A 21847-nucleotide genomic window follows, 5' to 3' on the forward strand; every position below is an offset into this window, starting at 1 on the left:
ATTTGGTCAGGCTTTGGTTAGATCCAAGCCTGTGTTTAAAACTGTTGCTCCGCCATGGAGCTTAAACCTGGTTCTTAAGGTTCTTCAAGAAGTTCCGTTTGAACCTTTTTTGTTCCATAGATATCAATCTTTATCTTGGAAAGTTCCTTTTGGGTAGCTATTTCCTCGACTCGTAGAGTCTCCAAGTTATCTGTGTTACAATGTGATTCTCCTTATCTGGTCCTTCGTACGGATAAGGTAGTCCTGCGTACCAACCTGGGTTTTTTCCTAAGGTGGTATCTAACAAGAACATCACTCAAGAGATAGTTGTTGTATGCTTGTATCCTAATCCTTCCTCAAAGATGGAACGTCTATTACACAATATTGGACGTGGTTTGTGCTTTAAAGTTTTACTTACAAGCTACTACAGTTTTCATCAAACGTTCACCTTGTTTGTTGTCTATTCTGGACAGAGGAGAGGTCAAAAGACTTCAGCAGCCTCTCTGTCTTTTTGGTTAAAAAGCATAATTCATTTAGCTTATGAGACTGCTGGACAGCAGCCTCCTGAAGGGATTACAGCTCATTCTACTAGAGCTGTGGTTTTCACTTGGGCCTTTTTTAAATGTGGCTTCTGTTGAACAGATTTACAAGACGGAGTCTTGGTCTGCGCTTCATACTTTTTCAAATTTAACAAATTTGATACCTTGCTTCTTCGGAGGCTATTTTTGGGAGAAAGGGTTTTTTACAGGCAGTGGTTCCGTTTAAGTACCTGCCTTGTCCCTCCCATCATCCGTGTACTTTAGCTTTGGTATTGGTATTCCATAAGTAATGGATGATCCGTGGACTGGATACACTTAACAAGAGAAAACATAATTTATGCTTACCTGCTAAATTTATTTCTCTTGTAGTGTATCCAGTCCACGGCCCGCCCTGTCACTTTAAGGCAGGTAATTTTTTCATTTGAACTACAGTCACCACTGCACCCTATGGTTTTTCCTTTCTCTGCATGTTTTCGGTCGAATGACTGAATATGGCAGTTAGGGGAAGAGCTATATAGCAGCTTTGCTGTGGGTGGACTCTTGCAGCTTCCTGTTGGGAAGGAGAATATATTCCATAAGTAATGGATGACCCGTGGACTGGATACACTACAAGAGAAATAAATTTATCAGATAAGCATAAATTATGTTTTTTTAATTGTTTTTATATATATTATATGCAATATATATTTATATATTATAAATATATATTGCATATTGTTTATTTTTATTTTTTTATATGCTAGAAATAATGTGTCAGGTAGATGTTTTATGGAATGTTATATTTTGGAAATGTGTCACAAACCATTATCATTCTAGACTATTGTACAGCAAAACTGGTTATGAGCATAATTCAGAAAGTGTACACATTTCTTTAAATAACAATTAAAAAACAACATAGTTTTCCCTATAGATTTTACATTTGATATCAGTTTTGTGATAACATTCATAATAACAAACATATTTAAAATATATGCTATTGTTTTATTTATTGTTTAGGTGTTGCCATTGGAAAACAGAATGAGAGATAAAAAAGAATTCAGAAAAACTTTGAATATTGGCATGTCAGTAGTTACTGTTTTGTACGTCTCCCTTGCTACACTTGGATACCTTTGCTTTGGAGATAAAATCAAAGGCAGCATAACTCTGAATATGCCCCAGGATTCATGGTAAGTCCATATGTGCACAGTGATGTTCTTAAAGGGATACGTTGTTTTATTTTGTGATTCAGATAGTGCATGCAATTTTAAGCAACTTTCTAATTTACTACTAGTATCTATATTTGTTTGTTCTCTTTGTATGTAAATGTAGCCACCAATCGGCAAGTGCTATACAGGGTCCTGAACCAAAATGGGCCGGCTCATAAGCTTACATTTCTGTTTTTTATCAAATAAAGAAACACAGAGAATGAAGAAAAATTGATAATAGGAGTAAATTAGAAAGTTGCCTAAAATTGCATGCTCTATCTGATTCATGAAAGAAAAAATGTGGGTTAAGTATCCCTTTAAGTAGCAGTTCTAATGTTTACCAGTGTAGCAGTTCTCTGTAGGAAAGATAATTTGTAGTTGCATGAATATTGTTGTATATGTGAAAGTTAAAATTAATGTTTCTTTTGCAAGATGTACCGAGTCCACGGATTCATCCTAACTTGTGGGATATTGCTCTTCCTGACAGGAAGTAGCAAAGAGAGCACCACAACAGAGCAGTCTATATAGCTCCCCCCTTAACTCCACCCCCCAGTCATTCTCTTTGCTGGTTCTAAGCAGGAAGGGTAAAGAGAAGAGGTGTTAAACTGTTAGTTTTATTTTATCTTCAATCAAGTGTTTGTTATTTTTAAATGGTACCGGTGTTGTGCTATTTACTCTCAGGCAGGACATAGATGAAGATTTCTGCCTGGAGGATGATGATCTTAGCATTTGTAACTAAGGTCCACTGCAGTTCCCACAGAAGCTGAGGAGTACAGGAAAACTTCAGTGTGAGGAACGGTTTCTTGCTATACAACAATGAGGTATGGTCAGTCATATTTTCTGCAGACACTGTGTTAACTCAGAAAGGCTGACAGTGTCCCCATTAGGGGAAGGGTAAGCAGTAATCCTAGTGTTATCAGAGGTTTTTACTAGCTTGCATAAAGAGTTAATTTTTTGTGGGCACTCAGTTTGTTATGTGTATTTGGGACAAACGTTTTTGTGTCTGGGAGTAACGTTTTCTGTTTTATGGGACATTTGCTTGAGGGTTCCTTGGGGTTGTTTATAACCCACATGGCTTTCAGGCAGGGTTTGTTAGTTTTGTGTAGGCCCCAGCAACATCGAGTGAGGTGGGCGGGGCCTACATTTACAAGCAGCAAGCAACTTCTCCTGAGGTCCTGAGAGTCTTCTGAGGGACTAATTGAAGCTTTAAACCCCATATTATCGCTTCCTAAGGGCAGGTATGGCCACAGCAGAGCTGTGGCAAGGTGCTTTAGGGGGTTTTAACCGGTTTTAGACACTTATGAATCAGTTTTTTTTCATTTGGGGGTCTATTGCTTTGTTACTTGTGGTGCAATCCTTCTAAAGCTTAGTGGGTGTACTGTTAAAATTCCGGAATTTTTGAAGCAATTTTAACCTGTTTTGCAGTTTGTGTATGCCTTTTTTTCTCTTAAAGGTACAGTACCGTTTTTGCAAATTGTGTTTTTTTCATTAAATAAAGTGTTTTCCAAGCTTGCTTGCTTCATTACTAGCCTGTTAAACATGTCTGACACTGAGGAAACTCATTGTTCAATTTGTTTAGAAGCCATTGTGGAACCCCCTCTAAGAATGTGTCCCAATTGTAATGATATGTCTATAAATTGCAAACAGCATATTTTGACTTATAAGAATTTGGCATTAAATGATTCTCAGACAGAAGGAAATCAGGTTTCGCCATCTAGTTCTCCCCAAGTGTCACAACCAGTTACGCCCGCACAAGCGACGCCAAGTACTTCTAGTGCGTCTAATTCTTTCACCTTGCAAGATATGGTTTCAGTTATGAATACTACCCTCACCGAGGTTTCATCTAAACTGCCAGGGTTGCAAGGGAAGCGCAGTAGCTCTGGGTTAAGAATAAATGCTGAGCCTTCTGACGCTTTAGTAGCCGTATCCGATATTCCCTCACAATGTTCTGAGGTAGGGATGAGGGATTTGCTGTCTGAGGGAGAGATTTCTGATTCAGGAAAGATGTTCCCTCAGACAGATTCAGATATGACGGCATTTAAATTTAAGCTAGAGCACCTCCGTTTATTGCTCAGGGAGGTTTTAGCTACTCTGGATGATTGTGACCCTATTGTCGTTCCAGAGAAATTGTGTAAAATGGACAAATATTTAGAGGTTCCTGTTTACTCTGATGTTTTTCCGGTCCCTGAGAGGATTTCGGACATTGTTACTAAGGAGTGGGATAGACCAGGTATTCCGTTCACTCCCCCTCCTGTTTTTAAGAAAATGTTCCCCATTTCTGACACCATAAAGGACTCATGGCAGACGGTCCCTAAGGTGGAGGGAGCTATTTCTACTCTGGCTAAGCATACAACTAGACCGTTGTGCTTTCATTGATCCTATGGATAAAAGGTTAGAAGGTCTCGTAAAGAAAATTTTTGTTCATCAGGGTTTTCTTCTTAAACCTATAGCGTGCATTGTTCCGGTAACCACTGCAGCTGCTTTTTGGTTTGAGGCTCTAGAAGAGGCTCTTCAGATGGAGACCCCACTAGATTATATTTTGGACAGAATTAAGGCCCTTAAGTTGGCTAATTCTTTTATTACAGACGCCGCTTTTCATCTTGCTAAGTTAGCGGCAAAGAATTCAGGTTTTGACATTTTAGCGCGAAGAGCGTTATGGCTTAAGTCCTGGTCAGCTGATGTGTCATCTAAATCTAAGCTTTTGACCATCCCTTTCAAAGGTAAGACCCTATTCGGGCCTGCAAAAAGAGATCATTTCAGACATCACTGGAGGGAAGGGTCATGCCCTCCCTCAAGATCAAGGACCAAACAAAATAATTTTCGTTCCTTTCGAAACTTCAAGGGTGGTCCCGCTTCCTCTTCCCCGGCTGCAAAGCAAGAGGGGAACTTTGCTCAATCCAAGCCAACCTGGAGACCTAACCAGCCTTGGAACAAGGGTAAACAGGCCAAAAAGCCTGCTGCTGCCACTAAGACAGCATGAAGGGGTAGCCCCCGATCCGGGACCGGATCAAGTAGGGGGCAGACTTACTCTCTTTTTTTAGATTTCAAAGATTCTCCTCCTAGGGGGAGGTTCCATATTTCTCAATTGTCTGTAAACCAGACAAAAAGAGAGGCGTTCTTACTCTGTGTAGAAGACCTTTTTACCATGGGAGTGATCTGCCCAGTTCCGAAAACAGAACAGAGGCAAGGTTTCTACTCCAATCTGTGGTTCCCAAAAAAGAGGGAACCTTCAGACCAATTCTAGATCTCAAGATCCTAAACCAATTCCTAAGAGTTCCATCCTTTCAAGATGGAGACCATTCGGACTATTTTACCAATGATCCAGGAGGGTCAATATATGACTACCGTGGATCTAAAGGATGCGTATCTACACATTCCTATCCACAAAGATCATCACCAGTTCCTCAGGTTTGCCTTTCTGGACAGGCATTACCAGTTTGTGGCTCTTCCCTTCGCGTTGGCCACGGCACCAAGAATATTCACAAAGGTGCTAGGGTCCCTTCTGGCGGTCCTAAGGCCGAGGGTCATAGCAGTGGTGCCTTATCTAGACGACATCTTAATTCAAGCGTCGACTTTCCAACTTGCCAAGTCTCACACAGACTTAGTGTTGGCCTTTCTAAGATCTCATGGGTGGAAGGTGAACGTGAAAAAGAGTTCTCTTATTCCTCTCACAAGAGTTCCATTCCTGGGAACTCTGATAGATTCGGTGGACATGAAAATATTTCTGACGGAGGTCAGGAAATCAAAGATTTTAACCACCTGCCGAGCTCTTCATTCCATTCCTCGGCCGTCAGTGGCTCAGTGTATGGAGTTAATCGGACTTATGGTATGGGCATAGTTGCAGTGCAGACCACTGCAACTATGCATGCTAAAACAGTGGAATGGGGATTATGCAGATTTATCACCTCAGATAAATCTGGATCAAGAGATCAGAGACTCTCTTCTTTGGTGGTTGTCACAGGATCACCTGTCCAGGGGAATGTGTTTCCACAGGCCAGCGTGGGTTATTGTGACGACGGACGCCAGCCTACTTGGCTGGGGTGCAGTCTGGAATTCCCTGAAAGCACAGGGTTTGTGGACTCAGGAGGAGGCCCTCCTACCGATAAATATTCTGGAATTAAGAGCGATATTCAATGCTCTTCAGGCGTGGCCTCAGCTGGCTTCGGCCGGATTCATCAGGTTTCAGTCGGACAACATCACGACTGTAGCTTATATCAATCATCAGGGTGGAACAAGGAGTTCCTTGGCGATGATAGAAGTTTCCAGGATAATCCAATGGGCAGAGACTCACTCTTGCCATCTATCAGCGATCTATATCCCAGGGGTGGAGAACTGGGAGGCAGATTTTCTAAGTTGTCAGACTTTTCATCCGGGGGAGTGGGAGCTCCATCCGGAGGTGTTTGCTCAACTGGTTCAGCTATGGGGCACACCAGAATTGGATCTGATGGCGTCTCTTCAGAACGCCAAACTTCCTCGTTACGGATCCAGGTCAAGGGATCCTCAGGCAGTACTGATAGATGCTCTAGCAGTACCCTGGTCATTCAACCTGGCTTATGTGTTTCCAGGATAGGTCAAATAGATAAGCGCCACAGGTGGTAACCCTAATGCTTTACACGTGAGGCCTCCTAGCTGGTCTCAAATGAACTATCAATTAATGAGGAATAAGTGTAAAGTGCCTAAAAAAGGCTGGGTAATATCGACGCATTTCGGCCCCTATTGAGGCCTTTTTCAAGACAAGATGTCTTGAAAAAGGCCTCAGTAGGGGCCGAAACGCGTCGATACTGGGTAAGCACAATTGTAATTACTGTCATTTTATTTTTATGGAATACACTATGTTATTTTATTGTTTTTAGGACACTACATCAAATAGGATTGACACTGGGACTCCACAATAGGATTTACAGACAAAACCACTATCAGGATCATTTCTGGAGGATTGTGTTTTTTGTGTTTTTTGTTTGTTTTTTGGTCTCTCTTTCTCCAACATTGGCGTGTCCGGTCCACGGCGTCATCCTTACTTGTGGGAATATTCTCTTCCCCAACAGGAAATGGCAAAGAGAGCACAGCGAAAGCTGCCCATATAGCCCCCCCCTGGCTCCGCCCCCCAGTCATTCTCTTTGCCGCTCTGAACAAGTAGCATCTCCACGGGGATGGTAAAGAGTATAGTGCCGGTTTGTACTATTTACTCTACAACAGAAAATGAAGAAGATTTCTGTTAAAAGAGGAGTATGATTTTAGCAGTAGTAACTAAAATCGGTTGCTGTTCCCACGCAGGACTGTTGAAACCAGAGAACTTCAGTTGGGGGGAACAGTTTGCAGGCTTATCTGCTACAGGTATGATCAGTCATATTTCTAACAAGACATGTTAATGCTAGAAGACTGTCAATTCTCCCTTAAGGGGTAAGTAAGCCATTTTCTTAGACTTATAACAGATTAAGGCTTATTATTGGGCTCTATACTGGTTGACACTATTGTGGGCTAAATCGATTGATTTATTTCATGTTTGGCAGTGTTTTTGAGTATGTAAAAGCACTTTTGGGAACGTTTTTATTCGCCTGGCATTTAGTTAGACTACAATTTCTCTCAGAAAGGCCCCTTCACTCTGGTATGCAGAGGAAGGAGGCCCCGTTTTCGCGCCTCAATTGCGCAGTTTACTTCCATGGCAGTGCATGCAGCTTCATGTGAGGGGTCTGGTGGCTTCAAAAAACGGACTCAGGAAGGTTTATTTCAGTGCTGAATAACTCTCAGGGAAGGTAAAGAGCCGCAGCAAGGCTGTGGCTGTGATTGTAGTGTACTAAAGTGGTTAAATTAAACAAATAGCTCCGGTTTGCTCATTTTAAGGGTTAAAGTCTTGAAACTTGGTGTGCAATACTTTCAAGGCATTAAAAATTTTGTAAAAATCGGACATTGCCTTCATTGTTTTCCAACATATCAGAAATAAAGTGTGTCTGTTTATTATTTAAAGGGACAGTAACGCTTTTCTTTAAAAACGCTTTTATTGCATTATTAGCCTGCCAAAGTCTGTCTAACATGTCTATACCTTCAGATAACCTATGTTCTGTGTGTATGAAAGCCAAGGTGGTTCCCCCTGTTAATGCATGTGCAAATTGTGTCATAGCGTCCAAACAAAGTATGGACAGTCCTTACACATTGAATAAGATTGCCCAAGATGATTCTTCTAATGAAGGTAGTGAGGATAGTTCTACACCCTCTCCTTCTTTGTCGACACCAGTTTTGCCCGCGCAGGCTAGTACATCTAGCGCGCCAATGCTTGTTACTATGCAGCAATTAACAGCAGTAATGGATAATTCTATAGCAAATCTGTTATCCAAACTGCCATCCTATCCCAGAAAGCGTGATAGCTCAGTTTTAAATACAGAAGGTCCTAACTACTCTCGATGACTGTGATTCTTTGGTAATTCCAGAGAAATTGTGCAAGTTGGACAAATTCTTAGAGGTCCCAGTGCACGCTGATGCCTTTCCGATACCCAAGCGGGTGGCGGACATAGTGACTAAGGAGTGGGAAAAGCCAGGTATACCTTTTGTTCCGCCTCCTATATTCAAGAAAATGTTCCCCATGGTTGACCCCAGAAAGGACGCATGGCAAACGGTTCCTAAGGTGGAGGGGGCAGTGTCAACATTAGCTAAGCGCACAACTATTCCTGTTGAGGACAGTTGCGCTTTTAAAGATCCTATGGATAAAAAATTGGAAGGATTGCTAAAGAAGATATTTGTTCAACAAGGTTTCCTTCAACCAATCTCGTGCATTATTCCTGTCACCTCGGCAGCGTATTTTTGGTTCGAGGAACTAGAAAAATCGCTCCAAAAAGAGACTCCATATGATGAAGTCATGGACAGAATTCACGCACTAAAATTGGCTAATTCCTTTATTTTGGATGCCGCTTTCCAATTGGCTAATTTAGCGGCGAAAAATTCAGGTTTCGCAATAGTGGCGCGCAGAGCGCTCTGGCTAAAATCCTGGTCGGCGGACGTGTCGTCCAAGAATAAATTGCTGAATATTCCTTTCAAGGGTAAGACCCTTTTCGGGCCAGAATTGAAAGAGATTATTTCGGACATTACCGGTGGAAAGGGACATGCCCTTCCACAGGATAGGCCTTTCAAGGCTAAGAACAAATCCAATTTTCGTTCCTTTCGCAATTTCAGGAACGGACCGAATCCTAACTCTGCGGCCTCCAGACAAGAAGGCAACTCTTCCCAGCCTAAACCAGCATGGAAACCATGGCAAGGCTGGAATAAGGGTAAACAGGCCAAGAAGCCTGCTGCTGCTACCAAGACAGCATGAAGGGGTAGCCCCCGATCCGGGACCGGATCTCGTGGGGGGTAGACTTTCTCTCTTCGCTCAGGCTTGGGCAAGAGACGTTCCGGATCCCTGGGCGCTAGAAATAGTCTCTCAGGGGTATCTTCTAGAGTTCAAGGAACTCCCTCCAAGGGGAAGGTTCCACATGTCTCGCTTATCTTCAGACCAGATAAAGAGACAGGCATTCTTACATTGCGTAGGAGACCTATTAAAAATGGGAGTGATAAACCCAGTTCCAATAGTGGAACAAGGTCGGGGTTTTTACTCGAATCTGTTCGTAGTTCCCAAAAAAGAGGGAACTTTCAGGCCAATTCTGGATCTAAAAATCCTAAACAAATTCCTCAGAGTTCCATCATTCAAAATGGAAACCATTCGGACAATCTTACCAACAATCCAGGAAGGTCAATATATGACTACCGTGGACTTAAAGGATGCGTACCTGCATATTCCTATCCACAAAGATCATCATCAGTTCCTGAGGTTCGCCTTTTTGGACAAACATTACCAGTTCGTGGCTCTTCCATTCGGTTTAGCCACTGCTCCCAGAATTTTCACGAAGGTGCTAGGGTCCCTTCTAGCGGTTCTAAGACCGAGGGGCATTGCTGTAGCACCTTATCTAGACGACATTCTAATCCAAGCGTCGTCTCTTTCCAAAGCAAAGGCTCATACAGACATTGTTCTAGCCTTTCTCAGGTCTCACGGGTGGAAGGTGAACGTAGAAAAGAGTTCCCTATCCCCGTCAACAAGAGTTCCCTTTTTGGTAACAATCATAGATTCTTTAGAAATGAAGATCTTCCTGACAGAGGTCAGAAAGTTAAAGCTTCTAAACGCTTGTCAAGTTCTTCACTCTATTCCTCAGCCTTCCATAGCTCAGTGCATGGAAGTAGTAGGATTGATGGTTGCAGCAATGGACATAGTTCCTTTTGCTCGAATTCATCTAAGACCATTACAACTGTGTGGAATGGGGACTATGCAGACTTGTCTCCCCAGATTCAAGTAGACCAGGTAACCAGGGATTCTCTTCGCTGGTGGTTGTCTCACGATCACCTGTCTCAGGGAATGAGTTTCCGCAGACCAGAATGGGTCATTGTCACAACCGACGCCAGTCTCTTAGGCTGGGGTGCGGTCTGGGAATCTCTGAAAGCTCAAGGTCTATGGTCTCGAGAAGAGTCTCTTCTCCCGATAAACATTTTAGAACTGAGAGCGATATTCAATGCGCTCCTGGCGTGGCCTCTCCTAGCAAAGGCCAAATTCATAAGGTTTCAGTCGGACAACATGACGACTGTAGCGTACATCAATCATCAGGGGGGAACAAAGAGTTCCTTAGCGATGAGAGAGGTATCCAAGATCATCAAATGGGCGGAGGATCACTCCTGCCACCTATCTGCAATTCACATCCCAGGTGTGGACAACTGGGAGGCGGATTATCTGAGTCGCCATACTTTTCATTCGGGGGAGTGGGAACTCCACCCGGAGGTTTTTGCCCAGTTAATCCAACTATGGGGCATTCCAGATATGGACCTGATGGCGTCTCGCCAGAACGCCAAGGTTCCTCGATACGGATCCAGATCCAGGGACCCCAAGGCGACACTGGTGGATGCATTAGTGGCGCCTTGGTCGTCAAACCTAGCTTATGTGTTCCCACCGTTTCCTCTCCTTCCCAGGCTTGTAGCCAGGATCAAACAGGAGCAGGCCTCGGTGATCCTAATAGCCCCTGCGTGGCCACGGAGGACTTGGTATGCAGACCTGGTGAATATGTCATCGGCTCCACCATGGAAGCTACCTTTGATTTTTCACCATATTTTATCATCACATTTTTCCATCATTTTTTACAATTTTAACCATTTGTTTTGTATTTTTTAATATATATATATATACACGGTCACTGACTTTTGATTTTTTCATATTTTTCTTGTTTTTTCATATTTTTTCACAATGTTTCACATACCATTCATATTTAGAAGCAACAAAGGATTTCAGACAGACTTTAGGCAGCCTCTTTTAGACCAGTGTGCTTTTCACAAAGGAAAACCTTCCTTAAGTATATCAGTCTGATCCCACCAAGTAAGGTCAGTCCAGCCCCGAAATACCAGGCAATTCACCTCTGAACAAGGAACATGACAACCCCAGACGATCGTTTCCGCCTCCTATGGGCCTCGTCAGTGAGGTGCAGCCACATTCCTCTAAGCACACTGGGCAAGGAGTCCACGTCTGGTTTCCCCCATCACCCATAGGGAGACTTCCCCAGGGTCATAATAATTTGCATACAAAGAGAGAAGCGCTCTACCAGGAACGAACAACAGCTCAGTGGCTTGTTCTATGGCGATTTACCACCCGGAGGCAGCCTCTTTTAGACCAGTGTGCTTTTCACAGAAGAAAACTTTCCTGAAATATATCAGTCTGATCCCGCCAAGTAAGGTCAGTCCAGCCCCGAAATACCAGGCAATTCTCCTCTGAACAAGGAACATGACAACCCCAGAAGATCGTTTCGGCCTCCTATGGGCCTTGTCAGTGAGGTGCAGCCACATTCCTCTAAGCACACTGGGCAAGGAGTCCACGTCTGGTTTCCCCCATCACCCATAGGGAGACTTCCCCAGGGTCATAATAATTTGCATACAAAGAGAGAAGCGCTCTACCAGGAACGAACAACAGCTCAGTGGCTTGTTCTATGGCGATTTACCACCCGGAGGCAGCCTCTTTTAGACCAGTGTGCTTTTCACAGAAGAAAACTTTCCTGAAATATATCAGTCTGATCCCGCCAAGTAAGGTCAGTCCAGCCCCGAAATACCAGGCAATTCTCCTCTGAACAAGGAACATGACAACCCCAGGCGATCGTTTCGGCCTCCTATGGGCCTCGTCAGTGAGGTGCAGCCACATTCCTCTAAGCACACTGGGCAAGGAGTCCACGTCTGGTTTCCCCCATCACCCATAGGGAGACTTCCCCAGGGTCATAATAATTTGCATACAAAGAGAGAAGCGCTCTACCAGGAACGAACAACAGCTCAGTGGCTTGTTCTATGGCGATTTACCACCCGGAGGCAGCCTCTTTTAGACCAGTGTGCTTTTCACAGAAGAAAACTTTCCTGAAATATATCAGTCTGATCCCGCCAAGTAAGGTCAGTCCAGCCCCGAAATACCAGGCAATTCACCTCTGAACAAGGAACATGACAACCCCAGACGATCGTTTCGGCCTCCTATGGGCCTCGTCAGTGAGGTGCAGCCACATTCCTCTAAGCACACTGGGCAAGGAGTCCACGTCTGGTTGCCCCCATCACCCATAGGGAGACTTCCCCAGGGTCATAATAATTTGCATACAAAGAGAGAAGCGCTCTACCAGGAACGAACAACAGCTCAGTGGCTTGTTCTATGGCGATTTACCACCCGGAGGCAGCCTCTTTTAGACCAGTGTGCTTTTCACAGAAGAAAACTTTCCTGAAATATATCAGTCTGATCCCGCCAAGTAAGGTCAGTCCAGCCCCGAAATACCAGGCAATTCTCCTCTGAACAAGGAACATGACAACCCCAGACGATCGTTTCGGCCTCCTATGGGCCTCGTCAGTGAGGTGCAGCCACATTCCTCTAAGCACACTGGGCAAGGAGTCCACGTCTGGTTTCCCCCATCACCCATAGGGAGACTTCCCCAGGGTCATAATAATTTGCATACAAAGAGAGAAGCGCTCTACCAGGAACGAACAACAGCTCAGTGGCTTGTTCTATGGCGATTTACCACCCGGAGGCAGCCTCTTTTAGACCAGTGTGCTTTTCACAGAAGAAAACTTTCCTGAAATATATCAGTCTGATCCCGCCAAGTAAGGTCAGTCCAGCCCCGAAATACCAGGCAATTATCCTCTGAACAAGGAACATGACAACCCCAGACGATCGTTTCGGCCTCCTATGGGCCTCGTCAGTGAGGTGCAGCCACATTCCTCTAAGCACACTGGGCAAGGAGTCCACGTCTGGTTGCCCCCATCACCCATAGGGAGACTTCCCCAGGGTCATAATAATTTGCATACAAAGAGAGAAGCGCTCTACCAGGAACGAACAACAGCTCAGTGGCATTACTGAGTTAATGCTCCCCTTGTTCGATGGATATGGAGTTGAAAGCGTTAGTTGAATGACCGAATGTACACTATCATTCCGCTTTTTCTATTCTGTGTGTTATCCGCCTCAGTTTCTATTTTTCCACAGTTCCTCTATATAGCACCTGGGCTGTCACTTTTAACTTTGGAGCCTGGATGGCTTATATATAATTTTCTAATAATATGTTAACACTTGATTGTTTACAGTGTGACTCATAGGTCATCATGGTTACTTGTTTGGCGGTTTTTTGCTCTAATTGGGGGGAGTTTTTTTTTTGCAACATTGTATAAAGTCACTATTGTTTGATGCACGCGTTGTCTGAAGAAGGGGATATTGTCCTCGAAACGTCAGTTTTTGTTCTAAGTAAAAGTTTTTCATAAAAAGACCAGTGAGTGCAAGCATTTTGTTCTGTTATATCTAAGTCTTACTAGCACCCTGGCAGTCGGCGATAAGTAAGAGTGCACATCTTTGCTATAAATATATATATATATATATATATATATATATATATATATATATATATATATATATATATATATATATACACACACACACACACACACACTGTACTGTGCTGTCATGCCATGCCTCCTACAAACTATACATGACATATTGACATTCATTCACAAACAATCATAATGATTTTCTGTCAATGAATGTCAATGTCATGGTTGTAAATGATGCCTGATGAGCCTTTCACATACCTACCAATATTTCAAAATTTGAAAAAGGGACACCCCCGCACTGTTGTCAGTCTGCCGCGGCACACCTGAGGATCTCTCACGGCACACTGGTTGAAAAACAGTGGCCTAGATGCTCCCTCAGTTATAACAATTCTCAGCAAGTTTAGGCACAAATTGATACTATGTATTTCTCAGAAAGGGGTTATACAAGTTCACATGTGAGATTCTTCCCAGTGAGTGGATACATCAGTAGGAAACATCAGTGTGTCATTTCATTGACCCTTTGTGAGGTTAATAATCTAATTTTTAAGTAAACACAAGATACTTTATTTTTTTTCACTGTGTAATCTAACCTGAATTTGGATGCAGTTGCAAACTGTGAAATACATGAATTTATTTAGCATTGATTAATTTGTGGAAAGCTTTTATTTTAATAAAATAGTAATGATTGAAACAGTGGAATGACACATTAGGCCTTTAAGATGTGCTGTGAGTGTCTAGAGTTATTCTAAAATCATGGCCCTTATTAATATTTTGTGAAGTCAAACAGAGACTGCATGCTGAGGGGATCGTTCCACAGGAAAAGACATTTGGTTAATGTTTATTCTGCCAGCTTGTCTAGAATATACCTGCAATTTACTCCTTTTCTGTGTCAGCAAGACTTGAGTTTAGGCTTTAAACATCTCTTTGTACTAGGGATAGACCAATATATTGGAGCGGCCGATTATTAGGGCTGATATTTGGAATTTCTGAAATAATCGGTATTTGCCTGAAGCCCAGGTGTTCCTGGGAGCTCAGTTACCAACTACCGTACCACCAATGGCAGGCCTGTAGATTGACTTGCATAAATAAACATATATAATTTGTGAAATGGAAAATGTAATCTTTAGGTGGCACTTAAAACTACATAGTTTCCCTTAAGTAAACAGAGCTAAATTACTTTTGATTTGCTCATAGGGGTCAGCAATACATAAAATCAATCTGCTTGATAATTGCTGTCACAAATAGTACATTATTTGTTACATTCTGATACATTTTACACATTTGCAAAACATTTCACTAAAGCTGCTATATTTGACGATTTTTTTAATTTAAATATTGTATCTTCCCCTTTCATGGGCATAGAAAAAAAACATAAAAACAAATGATAGTTCAGGCACATCAATTAAATTTCCACGACAACAAACCTTGAGTAGAAAGCTATGCAGTAACTATAGGAGACTAGTATCATTATTCTCTAGCAGTGGATAACAATGCTCTGACCATTAGGTGGCACTGTTACACATGTATAAAACTGTCCATAAGAAACTTACGGCTAGATTTAGAGTTTTGTCGGTAACGACCCGAAAAGCTAACGCCGGCTTTTTTCTGTCCGCACCATAAAAATAACTCTGGTATTGAGAGTCCACATAAAGGCTGCGTTAGGCTCCAAAAATGGAGCGTAGAGCATATTTAACGCAGCTTCAACTCTCGATACCAGAGTTGCTTACGGACGCGGCCAGCCTCAAAAACGTGCTCGTGCACGATTCCCCCATAGGAAACAATGGTGCTGTTTGAGCTGAAAAAAAACCTAACACCTGCAAAAAAGCCGCGTTCAGCTCCTAACGCAGCCCCATTGTTTGCTATGCGGAAACACTTCCTACGTCTGCACCTAACACTCTTAACATGTACCCCGAGTCTAAACACCCCTAACCTTACACTTATTAACCCCTAATCTGCCGCCCCCGCTATCGCTGACCCCTGCATATTATTATTAACCCCTAATCTGCCGCTCCGTAAACCGCTGCTACTTACATTATCCCTATGTACCCCTAATCTGCTGCCCTAACATCGCCGACCCCTATATTATATTTATTAACCCCTAATCTGCCCCCCACAACGTCGCCTCCACCTGCCTACACTTATTAACCCCTAATCTGCTGACCGGACCTGAGCGCTACTATAATAAAGTTATTAACCCCTAATCCGCCTCACTAACCCTATAATAAATAGTATTAACCCCTAATCTGCCCTCCCTAACATCGCCGACACCTAACTTCAATTATTAACCCCTAATCTGCTGACTAGAGCTCACCGCTATTCTAATAAATGTATTAACCCCTAAAGCTAAGTCTAACCCTAACACTAACACCCCCCTAAATTAAATATAATTTTAATCTAACGAAATTAATTAACTCTTATTAAATAAATTATTCCTATTTAAAGCTAAATACTTACCTGTAAAATAAATCCTAATATAGCTACAATATAAATTATAATTATATTATAGCTATTTTAGGATTAATATTTATTTTACAGGTAACTTTGTATTTATTTTAACCAGGTACAATAGCTATTAAATAGTTAAGAACTATTTAATAGCTAAAATAGTTAAAATAATTACAAAATTACCTGTAAAATAAATCCTAACCTAAGTTACAATTAAACCTAACACTACACTATCAATAAATTAATTAAATAAAATACCTATAATTATCTACAATTAAACCTAACACTACACTATCAATAAATAAATGAAATACAATACCTACAAATAACTACAATGAAATAAACTATCTAAAGTACAAAAATAAAAAAGAACTAAGTTACAAAAAATAAAAAAATATTTACAAACATAAGAAAAATATTACAACAATTTTAAACTAATTACACCTACTCTAAGCCCCCTAATAAAATAACAAAGACCCCCAAAATAAAAAAAATGCCCTACCCTATTCTAAATTACTAAAGTTCAAAGCTCTTTTACCTTACCAGCCCTGAACAGGGCCCTTTGCAGGGCATGCCCCAAGAAGTTCAGCTCTTTTGCCTGTAAAAAAAAACATACAATACCCCCCCCAACATTACAACCCACCACCCACATACCCCTAATCTAACCCAAACCCCCCTTAAATAAACCTAACACTAAGCCCCTGAAGATCATTCCTACCTTATCTTCGCCATACCAGGTTCACCGATCGATCCAGAAGAGCTCCTCCGATGTCCTGATCCAAGCCCAAGCGGGGGGCTGAAGAGGTCCATGATCCGGCTGAAGTCTTCATCCAAGCGGGGCAGAAGAGGTCTTCCATCCGATTGAAGTCTTCATCCAAGCGGGATCTTCTATGGTCATCCATCCGGAGCGGAGCGGCAGGATCCTGAAGACCTCCGACGCGGAACATCCATCCTGGCCGACGACTGAACGACGAATGACGGTTCCTTTAAATGACGTCATCCAAGATGGCGTCCCTCGAATTCCGATTGGCTGATAGGATTCTATCAGCCAATCGGAATTAAGGTAGGAATATTCTGATTGGCTGATGGAATCAGCCAATCAGAATATTCCTACGTTAATTCCGATTGGCTGATAGAATCCAATCAACCAATCAGAATTCAATTGGGATCCAATCAGCCAATCGGATTGAACTTGATTCTGATTGGCTGATTCCATCAGCCAATCAGAATATTCCTACGTTAATTCCGATTGGCTGATAGAATCCAATCAACCAATCAGAATTCAATTGGGATCCAATCAGCCAATCGGATTGAACTTGATTCTGATTGGCTGATTCCATCAGCCAATCAGAATATTCCTACCTTAATTCCGATTGGCTGATAGAATCCTATCAGCCAATCGGAATTCGAGGGACGCCATCTTGGATGACGTCATTTAAAGGAACCGTCATTCGTCGTTCAGTCGTCGGCCAGGATGGATGTTCCGCGTCGGAGGTCTTCAGGATCCTGCCGCTCCGCTCCGGATGGATGACCATAGAAGATCCCGCTTGGATGAAGACTTCAATCGGATGGAAGACCTCTTCTGCCCCGCTAGGATGAAGACTTCAGCCGGATCATGGACCTCTTCAGCCCCCCGCTTGGGCTTGGATCAGGACATTGGAGGAGCTCTTCTGGATCGATCGGTGAACCTGGTATGGTGAAGATAAGGTAGGAAGATCTTCAGGGGCTTAGTGTTAGGTTTATTTAAGGGGGGTTTGGGTTAGATTAGGGGTATGTGGGTGGTGGGTTGTAATGTTGGGGGGGGGGTATTGTATGTTTTTTTTTACAGGCAAAAGAGCTGAACTTCTTGGGGCATGCCCCGCAAAGGGCCCTGTTCAGGGCTGGTAAGGTAAAAGAGCTTTGAACTTTAGTAATTTAGAATAGGGTAGGGCATTTTTTTATTTTGGGGGGCTTTGTTATTTTATTAGGGGGCTTAGAGTAGGTGTAATTAGTTTAAAATTGTTGTAATATTTTTCTTATGTTTGTAAATATTTTTTTATTTTTTTGTAACTTAGTTCTTTTTTATTTTTTGTACTTTAGATAGTTTATTTCATTGTAGTTATTTGTAGGTATTGTATTTAATTTATTTATTGATAGTGTAGTGTTAGGTTTAATTGTAGATAATTATAGGTATTTTATTTAATTAATTTATTGATAGTGTAGTGTTAGGTTTAATTGTAACTTAGGTTAGGATTTATTTTACAGGTAATTTTGTAATTATTTTAACTATTTTAGCTATTAAATAGTTCTTAACTATTTAATATCTATTGTACCTGGTTAAAATAAATACAAAGTTACCTGTAAAATAAATATTAATCCTAAAATAGCTATAATATAATTATAATTTATATTGTAGCTATATTAGGATTTATTTTACAGGTAAGTATTTAGCTTTAAATAGGAATAATTTATTTAATAAGAGTTAATTAATTTCGTTAGATTAAAATTATATTTAATTTAGGGGGGTGTTAGTGTTAGGGTTAGACTTAGCTTTAGGGGTTAATACATTTATTAGAATAGCGGTGAGCTCCAGTCGGCAGATTAGGGGTTAATAATTGAAGTTAGGTGTCGGCGATGTTAGGGAGGGCAGATTAGGGGTTAATACTATTTATTATAGGGCTAGTGGGGTGGATTAGGGGTTAATAACTTTATAATAATAGCGGTGCGGTCCGCTCGGCAGATTAGGGGTTAATAAGTGTAGGCAGGTGGAGGCGACATTGAGGGGGGCAGATTAGGGGTTAATATAATATAGGGGTCGGCGGTGTTAGGGGCAGCAGATTAGGGGTACATAAGTATAACGTAGGTGGCGGCGCTTTGCGGTCGGCAGATTAGGGGTTAATTATTGTAGGTAGCTGGCTGCGACGTTGTGGGGGGCAGGTTAGGGGTTAATAAATATAATAAAGGGGTCGGCGGTGTTAGGGGCAGCAGATTAGGGGTACATAAGTATAACGTAGGTGGCGGTCGGCAGATTAGGGGTTAAAAAATTTTAATCGAGTGGCGGCGATGTGGGGGGACCTCGGTTTAGGGGTACATAGGTAGTTTATGGGTGTTAGTGTACTTTAGAGTACAGTAGTTAAGAGCTTTATGAACCGGCGTTAGCCCAGAAAGCTCTTAACTACTGACTTTTTTCCTGCGGCTGGAGTTTTGTCGTTAGATGTCTAACGCTCACTTCAGACACGACTCTAAATACCGGAGTTAGAAAAATCCCATTGAAAAGATAGGATACGCAATTTACGTAAGGGGATCTGCGGTATGGAAAAGTCGCGGCTGAAAAGTGAGCGTTAGACCCTTTTTTTAATGACTCCAAATACCGGAGGTAGCCTAAAACCAGTGTTAGGAGCCTCTAACGCTGGTTTTCACGGCTACCGCCCAACTCTAAATCTAGGCCTTATAGTCCATTCATCAGTTCCAGGGAAGGTATTTGCAATCCAATAAATATATGAGTATATTAAAAATTAAAGCAAATAAATCTAGCACTGATATTCCAGCATGTCCTTCTTTCCCTGTCAAGTGGCGGTATATATATATATATATATATATATATATATATATTTTTTTTTTTTTTTTACTTTTCTTTTAACTCTTCTCTCTAAAGTGTACCAAGTGACCGTGTTTTTAGTGAAGTGGCAGCAATATATGAAAAAAACAGAAGCCGTTTAACAGGAGAACATGCTCAAATGTTATGCTTTCTGCACTATAATGTTTTTCTACATAACTGGGAGTATTAAAGAAATCGTGTAGTGTCTAGCTTTGTAGTAGTGACTTAAATTTATTGTATATCAGTGTGCAGTTTAAAAGGGATTTATGCCATTTCTTATGTTTTGGAAAGCCATTTAATAAGTTAATTTTAAAGCACTTTATTTTTCCCAGTTGTTTACTTTTAATGTTTAAAATTTTAATAAGCATGTTCAGTTTATACCAGCTTTGTGTAGAAATTGTGTTGATTTTTCAAAACTGTAAATTTACATAATATTGGCCCCTGTTATCGGTTATCAGCCTGAAAGGCGGTAAGTAATTGGTATCGGCCCTGAAAAAACGATATCGGTCTATCCATACTTTGTACAATCTATACCCAATTTGTTCTCAGTTTAACCTCTTGAGTGCAGAGGACTACTCCGTGTCATCTTTCATATTCCTTTTTCTTCTACTAGATACAAGTCCACGGATTCATCCTTACTTGTGGGATATTATCCTCTTGCTAACAGGAAGTGGCAAAGAGCACCACAGCAGAGCTGTATATATAGCTCCTCCCTTCTCTCCACCCCCAGTCATTCTCTTTGCCTATACTAGTAATAGGAAGAGGTAAAGTGAAAGAGGTTTTAAAATGATAGTTTTAGTTTCTTCAATCAATAATTTTTTATTTTAAATGGTACCGGTGAGTACTATTTTTCCTCAGGCAGCATATAGAAGAAGATTTCTGCCTGGAGGTTGATGATCTTAGCAGATGTCACTAAGATCCATATGAGTTCCCACAGAATGGCTGAGGAGTACTAGAGAAGCTTCAGTGTGGGGAACGTTTTCATGCTACAATCATTGAGGTATGTTCAGTCATTTACTTCTGAAGAGACTGTGATATTTCAGAACAGGCTGACATAGTTCCCAAGAGGGAAGGGGTAAGCAGTAAACCTATAAGACATAAGAAATGGTATTACTGGAGACCTGTGTATTTAATTGTTATGGGCTAAATGCAGCAAGAAAATGATGGCAGCATGGTTTAGACACTGGGGCAGCATAACGTTTTTATTGCACAAACGGTTAATATCACTGGTGTTTGGGCATTGTGCTGGGGGTTAACATGGCTATATTATACAATTAGGATGCCTATCCACATGGCTAGTTTCTGTACCGCTTCCCTGCGTTTTTTAGGCCGAGAGGACATCGCATATGATGGGTGGGGCCTAATTTTTGCGCCTCAGATGCGCAGTTGATTTTGACAAGAAGGCAACAAACTTCAGCTTCGGGTGGGCCCAAGCTGAGAGATTGTCTACCGGAGTCATAGTGAGAAGTTTGTCAGACCCCTGAGGGCAGGTAGGCGCCACAGCAGAGCTGTGGCGAGGTAAAGGGGGTTGTCTAAGTTGTTTTCATAACGTTTTTGGCGTAACGTTTTTTCTTATAGAGGGTTAATTTGTCCCTTACTTGTGGTGCAATATCAGGCTACAATATAAGAAGGATATATGCTAAAATTGTAAGCTTAATAGCATTTTGAAGCAGATTTGGAAAAATTGTGTGCTTTTTTACTTCTTAAAGGCGCAGTACGGTTTTTTAAAATTGGTGTTTTTTTCAATAAATAAAGTGTTTTCACAACTTTTGTGGTTATTACTAGCCTGTTCAACATGTCTGACATTGGGGAAAGTCAATGTTCTATGTGTTTAGAAGCCATTGTGGAACCCCTACTTACATTGTGTCCCTCTTGTACTGAAATGGCCTTACACTGCAAAGAACATATTTTAGGTGATAAAAGTATGTCTAAGGATGATTCTCAGTCTGAAGAGAATCAGGTTATGCCATCCAATTCTCCCAAAGTGTCACAACCTTTAACGCCCACTCAAGCGACGCCAAGTACTTCTAGTGCGTCTAATTCTTTTACTCTACAAGATATGGCTGCAGTTATGTCTACTACCCTTACAGAGGTATTACCTAAACTGCCAGTTTTACAGGGTAAACGCAGTAGGTCAGGTATTAAGGTAAATACTGAGCCCTCTGATGCCTTATTGGCCATTTCCGATGTACCCTCACAGTGCCTGATTTGGGGGTTGGGGAATTGCTGTCTGAGGGAGAACTTTCAGATTCAGGAAATGTGTTACCTCAGACAGATTC

At 41.7% G+C, this 21847-nt stretch overlaps 1 protein-coding gene across 1 annotated transcript in view; it reads left to right on the forward strand.

Annotated features, from left to right (window-relative positions):
* Positions 1 to 21847, forward strand: part of SLC36A4 (solute carrier family 36 member 4) — an 879508-nt gene that overhangs the window by 495919 nt on the left and 361742 nt on the right. The window contains 1 exon segment of the mRNA XM_053708622.1: positions 1515 to 1684. Within this exon segment, the coding sequence (XP_053564597.1) occupies positions 1515 to 1684 (170 nt within the window).

Source organism: Bombina bombina, chromosome 3 (assembly GCF_027579735.1).
Source record: "Bombina bombina isolate aBomBom1 chromosome 3, aBomBom1.pri, whole genome shotgun sequence".
In the NCBI taxonomy this organism is placed as follows: domain Eukaryota; kingdom Metazoa; phylum Chordata; class Amphibia; order Anura; family Bombinatoridae; genus Bombina; species Bombina bombina.